At 38.0% G+C, this 18,803-nt stretch overlaps 1 protein-coding gene across 3 annotated transcripts in view; it reads left to right on the top strand.

The window, feature by feature from the left end:
• The window catches only part of TNFSF18 (TNF superfamily member 18), a 114,573-nt gene that overhangs the window by 75,402 nt on the left and 20,368 nt on the right, over positions 1-18,803 (top strand). For 2 of the 3 annotated variants that reach the window (XM_067728662.1, XM_067728663.1), the window contains 3 exons: positions 266-442; positions 6,276-6,306; positions 8,555-11,043. In XM_067728662.1, coding sequence (XP_067584763.1) covers positions 266-442; positions 6,276-6,306; positions 8,555-8,901 — 555 coding nt within the window. In that variant the 3' untranslated portion in view covers positions 8,902-11,043. Of the gene's footprint in view, positions 1-265; positions 443-6,275; positions 6,307-8,554; positions 11,044-18,803 lie in introns of those variants that run through there. The other variant, XM_067728664.1, reaches the window with a different exon arrangement.

The raw sequence follows: 18,803 nt of genomic DNA, 5'->3' as shown, positions 1-18,803 counted from the left end.
GTCAGGAAATAATTTTTTCTCCCCCCTCTTAACTTCTCTTGTTTCGTTTTGTATTTTGTCCTCTGTGTTTGTGTTGGCTTTTAGCCCTCTGTTCCTTTCAGTGCATTTGGCCTGGTGCCAAATGAGATTCAGCACTTAGCCTATGAGTATCATTTTCCAACACACAGAATCAGAAGGAAAACCCCGCCTCTTACACCCACTACTAATTACCATAATACTACAAAACTGACTGTGCTCATCACTTGTGAATGTTTGTTTTCCACAGCTCTCATTCCTGCAAAGAATGAGTTTGAGCCACGGGGAGATTATGCCTTTAGGCCATTCAAGTCCTCAAGGAGCACAGAGACCATCCTGGAAGAAATGGCTACTCTACTCAACAATAGTTATTTTGCTATTACTTTGCTCCTTCAGTACACTAATCTTTACTTTTCTTCCACTCAAGGTAAGGAGACAACAGTACCTAAGGTTGCTATTTATTATACTCCTTTTTTTCTTTTATAAGTCTAGTTATTATCATTGTCACTCAGTACTGTTAGAGCTAGTTGGAAGAAAGAGTCATGTGGGTACAGATAATGTAAATATAATTCCAATTTTGTCACGGCAATATGGCTTTTGAGGCTTATCTAAGTGTTTAAGATGAAAGGTAGTAGAAAATACTAAATGTTAGCTGCAGAACTAAGTTAGATGGGATCAGTTAAATCAGTCAGTTGACAGATGCCTGTGGAGTGTTTTCTGGAACTCTGCTCTTGGTGGAATAAGAAGATGTAAAACACGATGCTTGCCCTCAAGGAATGGGGTGCAAGCTACACTCTTACTGAGGAAAAAGACACAAAAAGATAATAAAAGACAATAAGGTAAGTTACAGATGGTTAGCATATCTTTGAGGAGGGAAATGGCACTGGACTAGGAGTAAGAAGATACAGATTCTATGTCTCTCAATAACTAGCTGTATGCATCTGAAAGGTATCTAATCTTTCTGGTTCTCAGTTTCTTCATCTGAAAAATGGTGGTAGGCAAATGGATTTGTTCATTACAATGTCCCTTCTAGCTATAAAATACAGTGATTAATAACTTAGCTAAGGACAGTATAGAACATAAATGCTTTAGGAGGTCAAGAGGGGGTCAATGACTTTGGGCTAGGTTGATCAGGGAAGGCTTCATGGAGGAAAGAGGAAATACTTTATCTGGGAAGGCCCTGATGCTTATCAGGAATTTCCCACTGAGCTCCAGTCCAAGTTGTGGGTCTAGGGAAGGGAAGGGAGGTAGGTACATGAGGTTCTTAGTAGAAATGTGACTGTTGACTACATAGCATTGACCAAAAAGAAAATAAGAAATGCTTTATTTAATTTAGGATTTAGCCAATTCCTGGGTACATCTAAAGATTCTGAGCCTTGCAGAGAATAAGGTAGTACATGCCCATCTCAGAAGGGGCTGTGAGATGAAATCAGTGACTGTAGAAACATTTTTCTAAGGGGGATTGGTCAGTTAAAATTTCAAAGATATGGTTTTACTACTTCAGATATTTGAAAGCACTTGAGAAGAGATACAGGAGGAAGCAGTACATTATAGTTGCTGATGTTAACTTAGGGCAAGTATAGCTTTGGGCAAGTTTTTACACAAGTAGCCCATTAATTTGTACACAAGTGAGTACAACAGAGGAATTTGTAATCACATCCGCACTGTCTCAGGAATGTATCAAGCAGAACTCTGAACTTTCTGGAACAGTTAAGCTTTGAGCAGAAAAAAAACTTGTCAGGAATTCTGAGTGTTTAGATTTCTGAAGAAGGGGAAGGGTGAGAATAGCAACAGCTTAAATCTGGAAGTGCCTTTTCTTTCTCCAAACATCACATCCTATTAGCCAGATGACTGTGAAGCACACAGGATATGTTCTAGGTGTCATCATTTCCTGTGTGTGACTGGGGAACCAGTGCCTGGGAGAGAAGGAAAGTGCCTTTCTCAAAGGCACACAACTGCTCTTGCAAAGGGAAGGAGGAGGGCTCATACTAGGATACTTCTTGCCAGAACTGAATTTGATCAATCCCCTGTGTTTGAACTCTGATTCCAGATTCTCTCTCCTAGACAATATTGCAGCTTCTCCATGAAAGGTTCTGCCTCTAAAGGAATAGCCCAGAGTTTGTACCAAATTTGGGGACGTTTGAAAGGTTTTCAGGATATTATCCTGACAGGATGCCAGGGAGGCTTGACTGACAGTGGAATGATATTAGCTCCTGTATTCCACTTTTCACTTGCCTGCACTTATTTTTCCCTATTGGCCACAGATTAGTATTTTTGGAAAAGAGGACTGAATGGCTGGTGGGTCATTATGAGGTGGCCACTTCCACCTCCTCATAATGCTCCACGACCTTGGAATTTACATTATTTTAGTCTCCACTCTGGTTTTTATATACAAAATCCCACTTTCCAGCCTCTCTAGGCACTAATCCAAAAAGTGTTAGACAGGAAGTTTGGCTCCTTCGAAATCAATCAACAGAAATTTCCTTGGGAGAATTCTTTTTTTCTTTTTTCCCCCTCTTCATTCAGAAGACGTTTCACTGAAAGAATCGGTTATGAGCCCAAGGAGTTGGTCCATCCCTAGATAAAAATAACCTCACAGAAATTGTCTCTAAGAAACCAAATGTCAGGAGAGTCCCCTGCTTCAATGAAGTGAAGGCTACTTTCCAAAGGGAAAGTTGTGCTTGTACTTAAAAGCAGAGTAGATTCTATTTCCAAATGATGATCTGATTAGAGTTGGTTTGGAGAAATAATTATTATTTATTACCCCAAGTATGTAAATCTGGGCTTAAATCACAATGGGGTTACAAGAGCAACTGCTCCTTCTAAGCAAAAATAAATTAACTAAACTAAACAGAAAGTCCCATATGCTTCTTTATAAGTGGATACCCACTCCTTTCAAACGTCACCAAAATTAGAAATACAAACTGCTCCACAGAGCGGCAGGAGTGAGACTTTTGAGTCAGGCTCTGTTTGGATCTTAGCCTGGCCTCTCATCAGCTGCATGACCTTGGGCTAGTTACATAATCCTTCTCCTCATTTCCTCATCTGAAAATGTGTGTGTTGGTTATTTCACAGAGTTGTGGTAAGAATGAATGAGATAGTACAGTGCCTGACCCATGGTAGGCTCTCAGTGGATGGTAGCGATTCATATTTACACCATTATTATTAATGACTTTACAATGAAGATAAAGTTAAAAAAGACTTTTAACAAAATGGGTATTCCTTGCTTATCTATTCCACTTCCTCAACCCAGGACTATGCCTCACTACCAAACAGAGGATTTTTGTGATTAGACAGATTTTCATTTGTGGCAATAATGACAGAATAGCACAGTGGTGGTTTCTGTAGTTCTAAATAGACATGAAAGCAGCCTACAGGATTTCTGCAGTATCCAGGATTTCTGCCTCTGGTAATTAATTTGTCTGTGGCATTAGGCTTCTCCTCACACTCTTTATACATGAGAGTAGACAACATAGATGTTACCTGTGGCACAGATTTTGGAACTCTTTTATATTTAGATTGTTATCTAATCCCTTCATGTGTTTAATCATGTCTTTCTAGAAAGATGATAAACTTTTTAAGAGGTGAGGACCACAGATGACATTAGTTTCTTGCTTACAATGCTAGTATAATGTTGGGAATGCAGGTGCTTAAAGTTTTAATTCTTCATTATAATCAGCATCATTATCAAAACACTAATAAGAAGCAGGACAAGACAGAATATCTGGGCAAAATCCTTTATAAGAATTACCTCATTTAGGGCTTCCCTGGTGGCGCAGTCGTTGAGAGTCCGCCTGCCCGATGCAGGGGACACGGGTTCATGCCCTGGTCCGGGAAGGTCCCACATGACGCTGAGCGGCTGGGCCCGTGAGCCATGGCCGCTGAGCCTGCGCATCCAGAACCTGTGCTCCGCAACAGGAGAGGCCGCAACAGTTGAGAGGGCTGCGTACCACAAAAAAAAAAAAAGAATTACCTCATTTAAACCCATAAACAACCTCAATAGGCTAGGTGCTGCTATTTCCCCCATTTTATAAGTGAGAGAATTGAAGTTGAGTCCCTATCACATGCCTATTATGGGTTAAACTAAATTGAATTTTAACATCTCTTCTAAGAAATCCCAAAGTAAGGATGAAATAATTGCAAGAGCAAAGGAAATTGTAGGAATCCAGTGATTTATCTCCTAGAACAGTGACTTCCCAACCTTTTCTATTGCACCTCTCTATCAACAAAATGTTCTTGAGTACAATCCCAATATATATGCTAATTTATTGTAAGTTTTATTTATACAAGTTCTAATACTCTGTATATTAAAAGATACACAATAGAAATTTATAAGGATGAACCAAATAATATGCTTAATGTTGTTTATCCACAGTGCAAAACTATTTTGCTTTTACCAAAATGTTATATTTATATAATATGCAAATATATAATATAAAGATTTCTAAAATAATTGAAATATTTTAGTAAAGTAATTTGATAAATGTGTTTATTTTCTTAATCTTAGTTTAACACTTTTTAATATAATAATTTGAAAGTTATAGTCTAGGTTAATTTACCTTATGGTTGCCTTTTTGACCGTCGTAACTGAAAAATTACCTCATGAAGAAATATAGATCAAAATGGAAGAATGCATTTTTGAGTGTGCTTACCGTGTTATGACACTAAATTTTAAATTCATTGTTCAATAGTGCAAAGTTCTTTTTTTTTTAATTAAAATAATATTGTCCCAAGTTGGGGGCAGGGTGGTGGGATGAACTGGGAGATTAGGATTGACATATATGCACTAATATGTATAAAATAGATAACTAATAAGAACCTGCTATATAAAAAATATAAAATTAAAAAATATACTGTCCCATCACTCCATTCATGATTTTTCTTCCTTCCTTAGACAACTTAAATTCCACGGTCTATAATTAAAATCCTTACCAAGGTGGCCTTTCCTTCGTAGGCTCCTTTGCGGGTTCTTTCTTATTTCCTGACCTCTAAACATTGCAGTGCCCCAGTACTCCTGTCTGTCTTTACCCACTGACTTGATGCTCTTATACAGTCTCATATCTTTAAGCACCACACAGAAGCTGAAGACTCTTATTATCAGAACTCCTTAAATTCCATCCTTACAGATATAACTACCTTCTTGACACTCCTACCTGTATATGTAATAAGCATCACAAACTTGACATGTTTAAAAATGAACTCATGACTCTTTTCCCCCCAATTTACTCCTCTTAAATCTTGCTCATTTCAGTGATTAACAGTTTTATCTTTCTAATTACTCGTGCCCCAAATCTTGGTGTCATCTTTGTCTCTTCTCATTTTCTTATCCATATCCATGTCAGGAACTCCTGTTGGCTCAATTTCCAATCACACATCACCATCGCCACGGCTAGCACCTTGGTCAGAGGCACCATGCTTTCTTGCATAGATGATTACACTGATCTCTTAGGTTGTCTCACTGCTTTTGCTCTTGTCAGTCACCCTTTAATTTATTCCTAGCATAGCAGCCAGAGAAATCCTATAAAAGGATTTCATAACATGATAATCATGTTTAAGCCTGAAAAGTCTCTTAAGCACTTTGCCACAAGGAAACAAATGAACTTTACATGGTACAAAATGTGTGGGTATACCTTATCTTACTACTAAGTATCTTAAAGCCTTTAGTGTTTAAATATCTGTATTTATAAAATCAACCACACTGGTGGATTCCTGTAGCATGTAAACTGTGGTATGTTGCAATAGTTTGAAACTGAGATCTCCTCAGGGTATTTCAGTCACTGTATATGATGCATGATTGTCTGAATATTAAATAGTGGAGACATTATCAATCTGAAATGTAAATATTTCTATAGCTTAACTTGTTATTTAAAATAGAAATTCTATTATTTTCTCACATGCCAGTGGACCATCTTGTGAAGTCACTGGGATGCAGAGACTATTATTTATAGAAAATTTCTATAGCCCAAGAGGAGGAGAGTCCAAGATCAAATAGTTGCACTGTGGGTAGAGATTAGGTGGATAAAAGGAGTTCTTAACTTTTTCCTAGAAGACCCAAAAGGTAGCCGGGTAATGAAAGGTAAAGGAAGGCGCCAGCCATCTGTAAAGGAAAGCTGAGAGATCCAAAACAAGGGGGAGGGAGGGATTTCTTTATGTGGCTAGGGAAAAGAAGTCGGCTTCAGGAATCAGAGGCTCTAAATAAATCAATCAAGAAAGTTGTGACACTGTCATCATCCTGACCAATTCTTCTTCTTCCCCTACAGACTGCCAGTGGGCCCTGTATAGCGAAGTTTGGTGAGTAACATGTCTCATATACCTCCTTTTTTACTTTCCTTAGCATTTGATGCAAAAGGCAAGCTCCAGAGTTAAGAAAGCATGCATTCTATTTTAGTCATCCCTCAGCTCCTATTTATAACTGCTTATCTTGTGCCAAGCAGTTGTCTAGGAGCTGAGGCTTCAGAGGTAAACCAGATGGACAAGCCCATGCCCTGATGAAGACTACATTCAAGGTCACATCTCTGGGCAGGAATGCATAGCACTCCTATAGGCCTGGGAATCTGAGATCCAGGAATCTACTTTTAATTCTGTGTTTTAATAAGCACAAGTTTCAGATTTCTACAACCTTTCCCTGTGACAGACTCAAAGTCATTCTCATATTTCACATACTGCTAGCGTCCAGTAGAGTGAGTATAGGGTGCGATTTTTGTTTCTAAGTATATAGATGAGAAATGAGAGTTAGGGGAATGGTCACTTCTCTGCTCGTTTCTCTTCTCCTCTTAGCTCCTGAGTCACTTTCCTTTATAGTGACCTGGTACTTGCTTAGAAGACACGCTAAAGTTTACAGTCGTCCTGAGCCTTAGGGCATTTTTTAGAATACATACAAAATTGAAATGAATATATTTTGGGTTGTTTACTGGTTTAAGGTCAAACAAACACCCATTTTCAGCTGACAGAAGAATATTTCTAGAGTTAACTTCAACTCCTGTTTTCCTATACAGTGCAAACAGCCAGGCTTCCTTGCTTTGTGGAAATTAGGGAGTCTCTTTTTACTTATCTCTGCCTTTGTGATTTGTTTTTGTTTTTCTAGTGAATGGAGTGAAACTCCTCATGATATGTTGAAATTTTCTTTTGATGTGGTAAAAGTTGAGAACCTCAAGTGATGCTCAGATGGTCTTTAAGTGTCCCCCATCACAGAATTAAATATGAGAACCAGTGACACTCCTTCCTGGTGACTTGCCTATGGTCAATTACATGGTCAAGCAGGAAGAAATTTACTGGGCTCTGGGCTCATTGGAGATACAGGGAGACTTTGCTTCTTCCTTTAATGATCTTTCCTTCATTCTCCTTCAGAATCTACCCTCAGAGCCTTATATCTGACATTTATATACAAATAAGAATTTGTCAATATGTTATCTCTTCCAGGGTACTTTTTTTTTTTATCAAGGTTTCTAATTATGTGACAAAGGCTTTGCCTCCATAACAAAAATTATGGAGAATTAGAGAACAGGCCAGACTAAGTGTTTTGGGAGGTAAAAGCACATCCTGGGATTCTGAAATCACACCTCTGTGTAAAACAATTAACATTAGGAAAATATGTAAATTCCACATATTCCTATGAAAATAAACAAGTCTTGACCCTTTCCTCATCCCCTTTGACAGCAATAAACCAGGGATACTTATATTTAAACAGTCAAATAATTTACATTTATAAACTCATTAATTTACCAGTAGCTATTTTGGGAGGGTTTGGATAAAGATATCCCAAGTGTATCTTGAATGATATATACCCATAAAGTGCCATAATTTAGACACAGTGCACCTAATTCAGGAACACGGTTGTATCATTCAATCAAGATATATTTATTGAACACATACTGGGTACTACCAGGAATTCTTTTTGGTGCTGAAGATATAGCAATGGACAAAATAGAGAAGTACTTGTTCTCAAAGACATTATATTCAAGTGGGTATAAGATAGACAATAAGCAAATGAACAATGTATAATAGGCTAGATGGTGACACCTTCTATGAAGAAAACTAAAACAAGGTAAAGGGAGAGAGTGACAGGAGAGCGCTATATTTTATACAGATTGATGAGAAAAATCTCATTGATAAAGTGATACATAGTAAATAGTATTTACACAGAGAAAGGCAAATATGCATCCTGCACTGCCAACTTTGGTCATCACCATCCTGGCGGGTGATTCCTCTCTTCCTTCCTCCTTTCTTCCCTTTCACAAATATCGATCGATAAGAGATGAAGTGCCACCCTAAAACTTAACCCGTGTCCCTATTCTAAATGTATTTCCTTAGAACTCCCCAAGCAAGAGATGCACTTAGGAGTTTCTCTAAAACAAGGAGTAGGTAGATACTTAAAATACTAAAATTGTGGTTGGAGAGAACTAGTATAGACCGGGTAAAGAAACATCCTGTAAGTAGGAAAGAACTATAATCAGGAAGAAGATGAAATAATTAATTAAATAACTATGCTTTCCTTTTTTTTTGCTTTCTCTCCCCCACCTTTCTTGTAAATGTCTTATAGGACCATTACCTTCAAAATGGCAAATGCCCTCTCCTGAGCCTTCTTGTGTGACTAAGACAGCTGATTGGAGGCTGAAAATACTTCAGAATGGTTTGTTTTTAATTTACGGCCAAGTGGCTCCCAATACAGCCTACAAGGGGCGAGCTCCTTTTGAGGCACTGCTACGTAAGAATGAAGACCCCATACAAGCTCTAACGAACAACTCTACAATCCAGAACGTAGGAGGGGCTTATGAATTCCATGCTGGAGATGTAATAGACTTGATATTCAACGCTGAACATCAGGTTCTAAAAAATAACACATACTGGGGGATCTATTTGCTAGCAAATCCCCAGTTCATCTCCTAGAGACTCGATTTGGTCTCCTCTGTCCTCTTCAGCACATGCAGAGATGCCAGTGGGTAGGATGGAGGAGGAAGAGTCTCAATGCCTACAGTTCATCTGGGCATACAGATCAACACAAACAGAACTCCTCTGCATGTGGATTTTCATTTCTCATGCCTGTCTGAATAAGACTCAGAGGGAGGACCAAAGACATTTGGTACCCTTGACGTTAGGTCAGCAAAGGCACTTTACTAGTTCATGATAAAATGAATACGGGTGGCTAGAGGACAGAATCTTCTCAAAGTGTCTTTGTCTAATCCTTGACTCCCTGGGTGGAAAAAAATGAACTCTTATTCCCATGGGAGCCTTACCTGGTATGAAAAAAGATCTAGGGCAGTAGCCTGGCCTTGTTCTCATACTCTTGGGCCGTGGATTTCTTGACTTCATTCTTCCCATATTCCCATCTTCTGAGACCCTCCTAATAAAAAGTAGTCAGACTTGGAGGGTGGCCACAGATAGGCCAGCAATACACCACTTTAGATTTGATGGCATTAGAGGATAGAGAACACTCTTGAGAACTGTTGGGACAGAGGCAAAGGTGGCATTGGAATGGAACGCACTTTATTCGGGAACTTTCCTTGATTTTATCATACTCAGGACGCAGGGTGCTTTATAAAACTAGCTGGTCAAAAGGGTCATTCTGAACCTTCACATAGGGCTTCAAGAGAACTTGTGTATGTGTCTAAACATTGTCAGTAGTAAAGAAAGAGTAATCATTACTAATCATAAGATTTACCCCAGAAATTGATATTACCATTACTGTATTTTGTCATGTAATGATTTCATATTTTTAGCTAGCTCTGCACAGTTTGCAAAGTGCTTTCATATATCACATGACAATTCTATGAAGTTAATGGAGCAGGTATTTTTGGCACAGTTTTAACAATGAGAATTTGGAGGCAGATGGAACATAGGTAACTTGTTTCAACCCACAGAACTAGTGATTAACAAGGGGCCCTGGGCTTCCCACTGTATCACACTGTTCTAGCTCTAGAAGTCTATAAAGTTCAGGAGATTTGATTTTTCAGGCGGTCTATTCCCTTTTAGCCCAAGCATAGTTAGAGAGAAGCTACACCAATTCTTTCCTTTCTCAGCAAACTTTTCCTTTCCTTGCCTGGAGCAGGGAGCACAGCGTGTTCAGGACTGACTTCAACCAAATCCCCTTCCTCACTTAGAAGAGCCTGTCTTGGTCAAATGTGTTAACTTCCAAAAAGAATGAATAGCACTCAATTCAATGACAGTCTGCTAAAGTTTTGGACTCTGCAAAATTAACTAGCTGCTTATGGGTTCTTGTTGAAAGGTATGTAATGTGATTACGTGATAACCCAAGTTAAAATATTTATGGATATTTGTAAAAGGCTACACTGTTAATTAATAGTATCACCGTATAAAGCTAATTTAAAAATATTTGTATTGTGAGCAAGAAAAACTGCCTGGGAGCAGACTAAGCCTGAGGCCACGGTGCTTCTTAGTAATTTTTTTTTAAAAGATGTCTGCTGAGTAGCTTAGGGCCAAAGGCTTGGATGCCTGATTCCTCTCTCAGGAGATTAAAGTTATATGACTTATATTTATGGAAACTTGGTGATATTGATTGTTGTTGAGTTATAAGCAGTAGTGTGCTGGAGTGGACCAGTACTAGTTCATAAGAAGTGATTGTTAAATTTTCACAAATTGTACAATCTGGTTGTTAAATACAGTCATCCTTGAAATTGGCCATGGTGGGACTATTTATACCATGGGAACTGGCAAATGCTACAAATCAGGGCTTTTCTTTTTGGAAAACCCATTCACCAGTACACCACTGCTTGTAAAACTCTCCTTCTTAATAACTCCTCTTGGCTTCTGCGTCATTCCTGGGACAATCAGGGCAGACAAGGAAGAAAGTGAAATTGTCATACTCCTAGCAAAAGCCCCACACATCAGTGATTTCTCAGGGTAAGCAGAGGTCTCTGCAGTTGCAACCAGAAAGACAGCTACCGACAGATGACCTTTAAATTTCCCTAGTGTTGTAATTTCAGGTTTCGCTTTCAATGTATACTGTTTCCTTGTTTCTTCAAATAGTTGTTTACATTTTAAACCTATAATAAAGTATATGTTGGTAAGTCATCTGTAGCTGATTTATCTGTGGGTTATCAGACTAGAGTTTTTGATCCAGAGAATATGAGGGTGCATCAAAGAAATTCTGGCCCATATGAAACACTGCTTTTTAAATTCATTTTTAGAAGTTTTTAAATTGAGGTATAGTTGATTTACAATGTTATATTAGTTTTAGGTATGCAACATAGTGATTCAAAATTTTTATATATTATACTCCATTTAAAGTTATTATAAAATATTGGTTATATTCCCTGTGCTGTACAATATATCCTTGTAGCTTATTTTATACATAGTAGTTTGTACCTTGTAGCTTATTTATTTTATACATAGTAGTTTGTACCTCTTAATCCCCTACCCCTATCTTGCTCCTCCCCCTTCCCTCTCCCCACTGGTAACCAATAGTTTGTTCTCTGTATCTGTGAGTCTGTTTCTGTTTTGTTATATGTTTGCTTTATTTTTTAGATTTTACATGTGAATGACAACATACAGTATTTGGCTTTCTCTGACATTTCACTAAGCATAATGGTCTATCTACATTGTTTCAAATGGCATTATTTCATCCTTTTTTATGTCAGTAATATTCCATTGTATATCTAAATTACATCTTTATCCACTTATCTGTTGATGGACACTTGAGTCGCTTCCATATCCTGGCTATTGTAAATAATGCTGTGAACACTGGGGTGCATGTATGTTTTCAATTAGTGTTTTTGTTTCTTTGGATATATACCCAGGAGAGGGATTGCTGGGTCGTATGGTAGTTCTATTTTTAGTTTTTTTGAGGAACCTCCATACTGTTCTCCATAGTGGCTGCACCAATTTACATTCCCACCAACAGTGTAGGAGGGTTCACTGTTCTGAAAAGTTAGACTTAAGAAAATTGTTAGAAATGAATATAAAACATTTTTTTCAATTTCTTGATAGTCAAGAAAAATTAAAGTAGCATGAGGGAACTAGTTCAATTTTTTTTTTTAAACACACAGTGCTGGGCTCTAAGCAGACTCTGTCTACATATCCACAATGAATGCTCTAGATAGCAAAATGCAGACTCTTCCATTCATTTTATTTTAATCATCTACTGATTTCTGTCAGCAGTTAACAGCTTTAAGGAGTTCCACACAATTTGGTTGAGCTGTCGCTCCAAGACACATAGCAGTATTGGTGAATCTCATTATATTGCTTGGGAAAGTAGACTACAGGGTTTATGTGACCTGCTCAAAGAACTCAGAAAGCGTTAGGCAATAGAAAAATGAAAATTCATTTTTTAGGGCCCATTAGATTAAACCAACTTTCTCATTGCTTCAGTTGCATAATCAGGGTGGGAATCTCTGTTTTCAGCCTTCAGGGTGATTGTTTCCACCCAGCTTTGGTGTTGTCCAGGGACATCATGTGGGGCAGGGTGGGGGGAGGGTGGAGCAGAGATATTTTTCACACAGGGCCTCAATACAGAGTCTGAGTTGGACTGAGCTGTACTGGTGAATTTAAGTTTCTTAGAATGGAAGATGTAGAGAGCCTCTTCATCTTCCCTACCTGCTTTCAGGTTGAACCTCTTATCTAATGGGCTAGTCTCTGAGAGGAATCTGGTGGCCAGAGACTAGGGTCTGACAGTGTCTGGACCTTGGTTCTTATTGTCTGTTGAATGAACAAACAAATGAATCACAGATATGAGTGTTGGTGTGAATTTAACGTTATCATGTGTACTCTGCATGACAGAATCCAATGGGCAGCCTTCAGGCTCCTTTTTTTTACTGTCTCCCATCCCATCACCTACAGTTCTCAAGTACTGTCCTTCTTCCCCATCAAAACCTGTTCTCCAAACTAATGGTTACCAAGGGCGGCGGGGAGATGTGGGACGAATTGGGAGATGAGGATTGACATATATACACTACTATGTATAAAATAGATAACTAATGAGAACCTATTGTTTAGCACAGGGAACCCTACTCAGTGATCTTTGGTGACCTAAATGGGAAGGAAATCTAAAAAAGAGTAGATATATGTATACATATAACTGATTCACTTTGCTGTACCACAGAAACCAACACAACACTGTAAAGCAACTATACTCCAATAAAAGTTAAAAAAAGCACCCTGTTCTCAGGAACATTGTTAAAGTAATTATGGAAAAGAAAAGAACCTTGTAAATTAACTTGCAAAAGGGTAAATAGTCAATAAACTACCTTGTCTTGCATTTCTAGAACAGGACAAAATCCTATTTGGTTTAAGCCTTGCTGGGCAGATACACCAAGAAGCAACTATCTTTACACTACTAAGACAAAACAATTTGTTCAGTGATCAATAGTGGAGTTTTTCAAACTGAGGCCTATGGACTCTATATCAGATTCACCCAGTACGCTTGGGAAAAAAAAAAAGATCCCCAGGCCCCACTCATATTCCAATGAATAAATGTTTCTAGGAGTGAGGCCTAGGAATCAAAGTTTTAATGAGCTCTGACCCATAGGTGATTCTTATGTACACTACAGTTTAAGAACCACTGCTTCATGGCATACAACTTTGAATCTCAGCTGAATATTTCTCCAAGTATTTAAAGACAATCAAAGCTTCTAAACAAATAAATAAAATTTAAAAAGCAGAACAAAAAACCAAAGTTAGTGTTGTCCATGAGACTTACCATAATCCATCTCTCATCACAAAAGCAAATGGCCTTCTATCTTCTATTTGAGTCTGAAAAACGGTCATGCTCTTCACTTTTCATAACCTAGTGACAACTTTGCCACTTGAATGCTGGCAATCTATGGCATATGAGCCTTGCCACAATCAATATTACATTATTTACCTGTATGCTGTCAACTCTCAAATTTTTATCTCTAGCCCAAGTTGTTCTCCTTTATTTCAGACTTGTAAATCCACTTGTCTAGTCAATAATTTCACATTGGAGGTACAATGGACATCTTAAATTCAACTTTCCCAAAGTGAATCTTTTAATGTTTCCTCAAGCCAGCTTTTCTTGAAGCCTTCCTCATTTCAGTCATATTGCATGAACCAAAAACCTTTGAGCCATAGAGTCATTCTTGACTTCTGTTTTCACCCATTTAAGGAAATCATACTGTCTTTACCTTCAAAGAGAATCTGACCTCTTTTCTGCTATGGCTCTTGTTTGTGGACCAAGATTATTTCAATAGCTTCATAACTAGTTACTCTGTTTCTACTTTTGAAGTCAGACATACTTTTTCAAAATCCCAGTTTTGCTGTTTATCACTTATTTGGGTCTTGGACAAATTACTTGCCCTCTCTGAGACTCAGTTTCTTGTTTGTTTTGTTTATCCAATGTCTGATGCATAGTTGGAGCTTAATATTTGTTGAATCCAGGAATAAAATAAAATAAGTTTAAAATACCAATTAATATATGAAAGGTTTCTGATACATAGTGATACTAAAATGGTGGCTGCCATTGATTTCATTTTTATTAAAGAGTTGGATTTATTCCTAGGTTTTTAAACTGCCACTTCTCAAGTTGACCTGTTAATTTAACATCTATCTTATTCTCTTTCCTCCCCAAGAAAAGGTAAGCCCCAAGATAAAAGCACTTTATTTATTCAATGCTGTATCACCAGCACCTAAAATAGTGCTTGGAATTGAAAGAACGCAACAAATATTGAAATGAATGAACAAAAAAGATGGGATGCTGGTTCTTGGTTAGAATGACCAGCAAGATATGAGATACATATGTTGCAAACAACCTCTCAAAATAGTCTAATGTCCATTCCTCTAGGTTTTTAAATACTCTAAGTAAAACAATGCATGGAAACTTCTAAGTATTTATGTATATAACAAGTGCTGCATAAAACTGGCTACCACAGTAAGAAAGAGAAGCAAAATGACATGTGACTGGTCATCTCTGCTTGGTCCACAATATGCAAAGAACCTGGTTTATGTGGCTTGTGTAGCTCCCATGCCCCGAGGGATGCTTGTTGCCCAGATGGCAGTCATGGGCGATTACCTCCATGATTACCATGCTAACTGGAGAGCAAGGGCTGTGACTGCTGTGTCCCCAGCTCTATTGCTAGCCTGGCACATAATCAATGAACACAGATTGCTTGTTGAGTGCTTGCTGATGTGTCTTGTTATTAAGCAATTAGAGGGTCTGATGCCACCATACCTCCTCAGGTGTGTCCCCTTAGCTTCCTAAGAATCTAGGGGTAGGGGATTAAGAGGTACAAACTCTTATCTATAAAATAATCTACAAGGATGTATTGTATAGCACAGGGAACATAGCCAATATTTTATAATAACTATACATGGAGCATAACTTTTAAAAATTGTGAATCACTGTGCTATATACCTATAACTTATTTAATATTGTACATCAACTATACTTCAATAAAAAATTAAAAAAAAACTGGCTACCACATACCACCATCAGCATCATGAAAGTCATTTCATTATCCTTGTTTTCCTAGGAAGCAGTATTCTAGAGCACATTAGCTTGCTTTACTATAGTAATGCTTTCACCAAATTTTAAGGTAAGCTTGTGCCTTTGGCCTTTATTAAATATATTTATTAGAAACAGCCATGTGTATCTTCTCAAAAAATGGCTCTTAGAACCATGTTTTTTATGTTACGTATCATCCTTTGTGGCAAACACGTTCAGGAAAACTGATCTCTCATGAACTTGAAGCCATATCTCTATGGGAATTTTTTCCCACATATTTCTATTGAGCAATAAAGAGTTCAGTAATATGTGAGATTTTAGAATCCACACATTTTTCCTCTGCAAAGGCATTATAAATCTCTAGAACCTTGATTTGTTATTAACTACTTCACACGAATATTTTTGGAAACATGAACTGTGGTTTCTGGGCACAGACATTGACAGATGCCACCTTAAGTGGTGAGTTGCTTCCTCAACAAGGCTTTTCAGAGTGGTTATTTCAGAGTGGTGAAATTACCATGTCTGAAGTCCAGGATCCAGGTTTTTAGGTCTAGAAACTGAATTTTAACAAAGTCTTAGAGTTTATACATCTCTCAGGGACTGCATAACCAAACTCATAAGAGAGTAAGATTTAAACTAAGGTAGAAGTTTATTGGCCAGCACGTTCTCTTCCTGAAGGAAGCATTGTATGGTAATTCAAATTATAACCAGAAGGTTATTGGCAGGCATGGAATCCAAGTCAGGGTGGTTAGGTAGGGGATTCAAATGAATAATGGCCTAAGATACAAAATGCCTCTTTTACTTATTGAACAAATATTTCCTGAGGCCAAGTATATCTCAGAAATTATACCAGAGGGGAAACTAAATGAAAAGATATAATGCCTGTCCTCAAGCAGTTTAGAATTTAGCTGAGAAACATGTATGTAAACAAATGATCAGAGGACTGTATATATGATAATTAATGTGAGTAAATTAGTCCATGGAAGAGATGAAGGAGAACCTTAACAAGGACAATGGCATTGGTGATGAGACTGAGAGAAAAATTTATGACATAGACTCACCAGACTGTAGTGATTGTGGTAGGTACCACCGGGGTTTCTGCCAAAGTCATAATGGTTTCCTTATCAGACTTCCTTAACCACAGGGGTGGGTTTCAGCAGCCTCATTTTCACCATGTGAGGTCATTCTCTTAGCCAGTGTTGACTTGTCTGGAATTAACTGCCCTGGCATGATCTCTTGACTGGAGAAGATAAAAACTTGACAGCTATGTGATAGCCCATCTTCCTCCTATAGAGTGGACTGAGAAGCAGAGAGACCCAATCTGGCTGAGACAGAAGAATGAAAGGGGTACGCAGAGAGAAGCAGAAATGAAAAATGGAAAGAAACTCCACTGAACTGCTCTTGACCCATAAGGCCCAGCTATGTTCTTACCCCTGGATTCTGTAAGAATCACTGCAGCTCTATGACAAATTCCCTTTTACTTTTCCCCACTCAGCTACCTTAAGTTTTCTTCTCCTAATTGAAATCAGAGTCTTAACTAGTAAAGTGATCAATTTAAGGTGAGGGATAAAGAAGAAGGAAGGACCTTGCTCGACAAAGTGAGGAAGATGGTGATGCTTTCATGGTAGGGGATATGGAAGGAGGAACTAGAGAAAGTTTGGGATGGATGAGATAATGAGTTCAGTTTTATAAATGTATGATTTGAGATATCTGTAGAATATCCCAGTGGGCATTACTAGTATATAGCTGGAACTCAGGAAGAGTCACATGAGATGGGATTAATATTTGAAAGTCAACAGCCTTTAGAGTAAAGTCAATGATGTGGATAAAATAACTATAGAGAGGGTTTAGAGAGGGAGCAAACGACTGAGACCCGGTGAGCACCAACAGTTGAAGACAGGCATAGCAAAGGAATCCTATAGAGTAACAGCCAGAGACAAAGGAGGTCAACTGGAAGAGAAGCAGGCCTAAAAGACTGAGAATGAGGGTGTGGTCAGTGATGTTAGAGGCTGCAAGAAGTCAAATACTACGAGGATTGATAATTGCTCATTAGACTCCACTGGTAAGTAGTTGCTGGTGTCATCAGCAAGGTCATTTTCAATGGCGTAATGGGAGAAGAATCCAGATTTCAAGGACTGAAGAACAAATGGGAAGAATAGCGCCAGATGAGGAGTTAATGGAACCTGAAACAATATGTTATACTACTTTTTGTAGAAACTTGTTTGTGAAGAAAAAAGAGCTGTGGAATGGTAGAGGGTGGGTAATCTCAGGGCAAAGGGAAAGAAAGAGGCATCTATCTGGTAAGCAGACTACATGTTAATGTTGGTCAGTCAGGGTACCCTCTTCCCAGCAGAAGCAAGCCTTGTGCAATAAAATGAGCTGGGCAAATCCAATGCCCTTTCGTAGGAATTTGATCTAGAACATACAAGGAAAAAGTACCATTTAGCAGTGGAGAAGTTAAATGATGCCATGGAACTGTTGACAGGAAGAATAGAGCTAATGTAAAAGGAAAAGCAGGTGCTGCCATGAACAGGAGGGAGGGAGGGAGGGAGGGAGGGAGGGAGAGACCATGAAACTTGTTGGAAAGAAAAAGTTGAAAACAGTCAATGCCCAGAGATGCTTCAGTTACTGATATAATTTCAGTTCCTGTTCTAGGCCTTGTAAATCATTTTAACAAACCATTTTTTCTCCTTGAGTTAGTGTAAGTGGATCTGTTTCCTTTCAACAAAGTAAGGTCCATCAACTAAGTTGTCTTTTCAAGATGTTTTTAAAAACATCTGTTATTTTCTAGGCTGTATCATCACAGGGGAGGCAAATGAGTACTGTGGTTCAGAGATGGGTTTAGATTTAGATAGACCTGAATTTAAATCCTCACTCTGCTACTTACACTTTGTGTGAGCTTGAGCACTTTGCGTAACTTCTCTGGGTCCAGGTGTTCTCATCTGTAAAGAAATAATAATTATTTCTACTGCATAGTATAATTTAAGGATTAAAATAAAAGAATGCACACACACAAAAAAACTCACCTCAGTGTCTGGCAATAGAAAGTTAAATAGATGCCAATTATTTTTGTGTTATTATCAGTTTATAATTAGTTTTGTTAGGCAGCCTTTCTCTATCTTAAATATCTTTTTTAGTTTCAGTGAGTTCCTTCTAGCAACTAAGTACATATTCAGCTTCAGACTTTGTATATTTGCATATTGATATGTGAATGCTGCTTGGAATAATGAATATTGAAAAGCTTTAATCTCTGTGGCTTATTCTTACTAGCTGCCTTGTCTTAGATCTTCTCTAGAAACATAGTTAAATGGAGAATACACTTTATTTAAATACATTTTATTTAAATTGCAAACATAATAGTGATTTTATCGTATAT

This window comes from Pseudorca crassidens, chromosome 2 (genome assembly GCF_039906515.1).
Source record: "Pseudorca crassidens isolate mPseCra1 chromosome 2, mPseCra1.hap1, whole genome shotgun sequence".
Classification (NCBI taxonomy): domain Eukaryota; kingdom Metazoa; phylum Chordata; class Mammalia; order Artiodactyla; family Delphinidae; genus Pseudorca; species Pseudorca crassidens.
The sequence above is the reverse complement of the archived record's forward strand: the minus strand, read 5'-3'. Positions and strand labels throughout refer to the sequence as shown.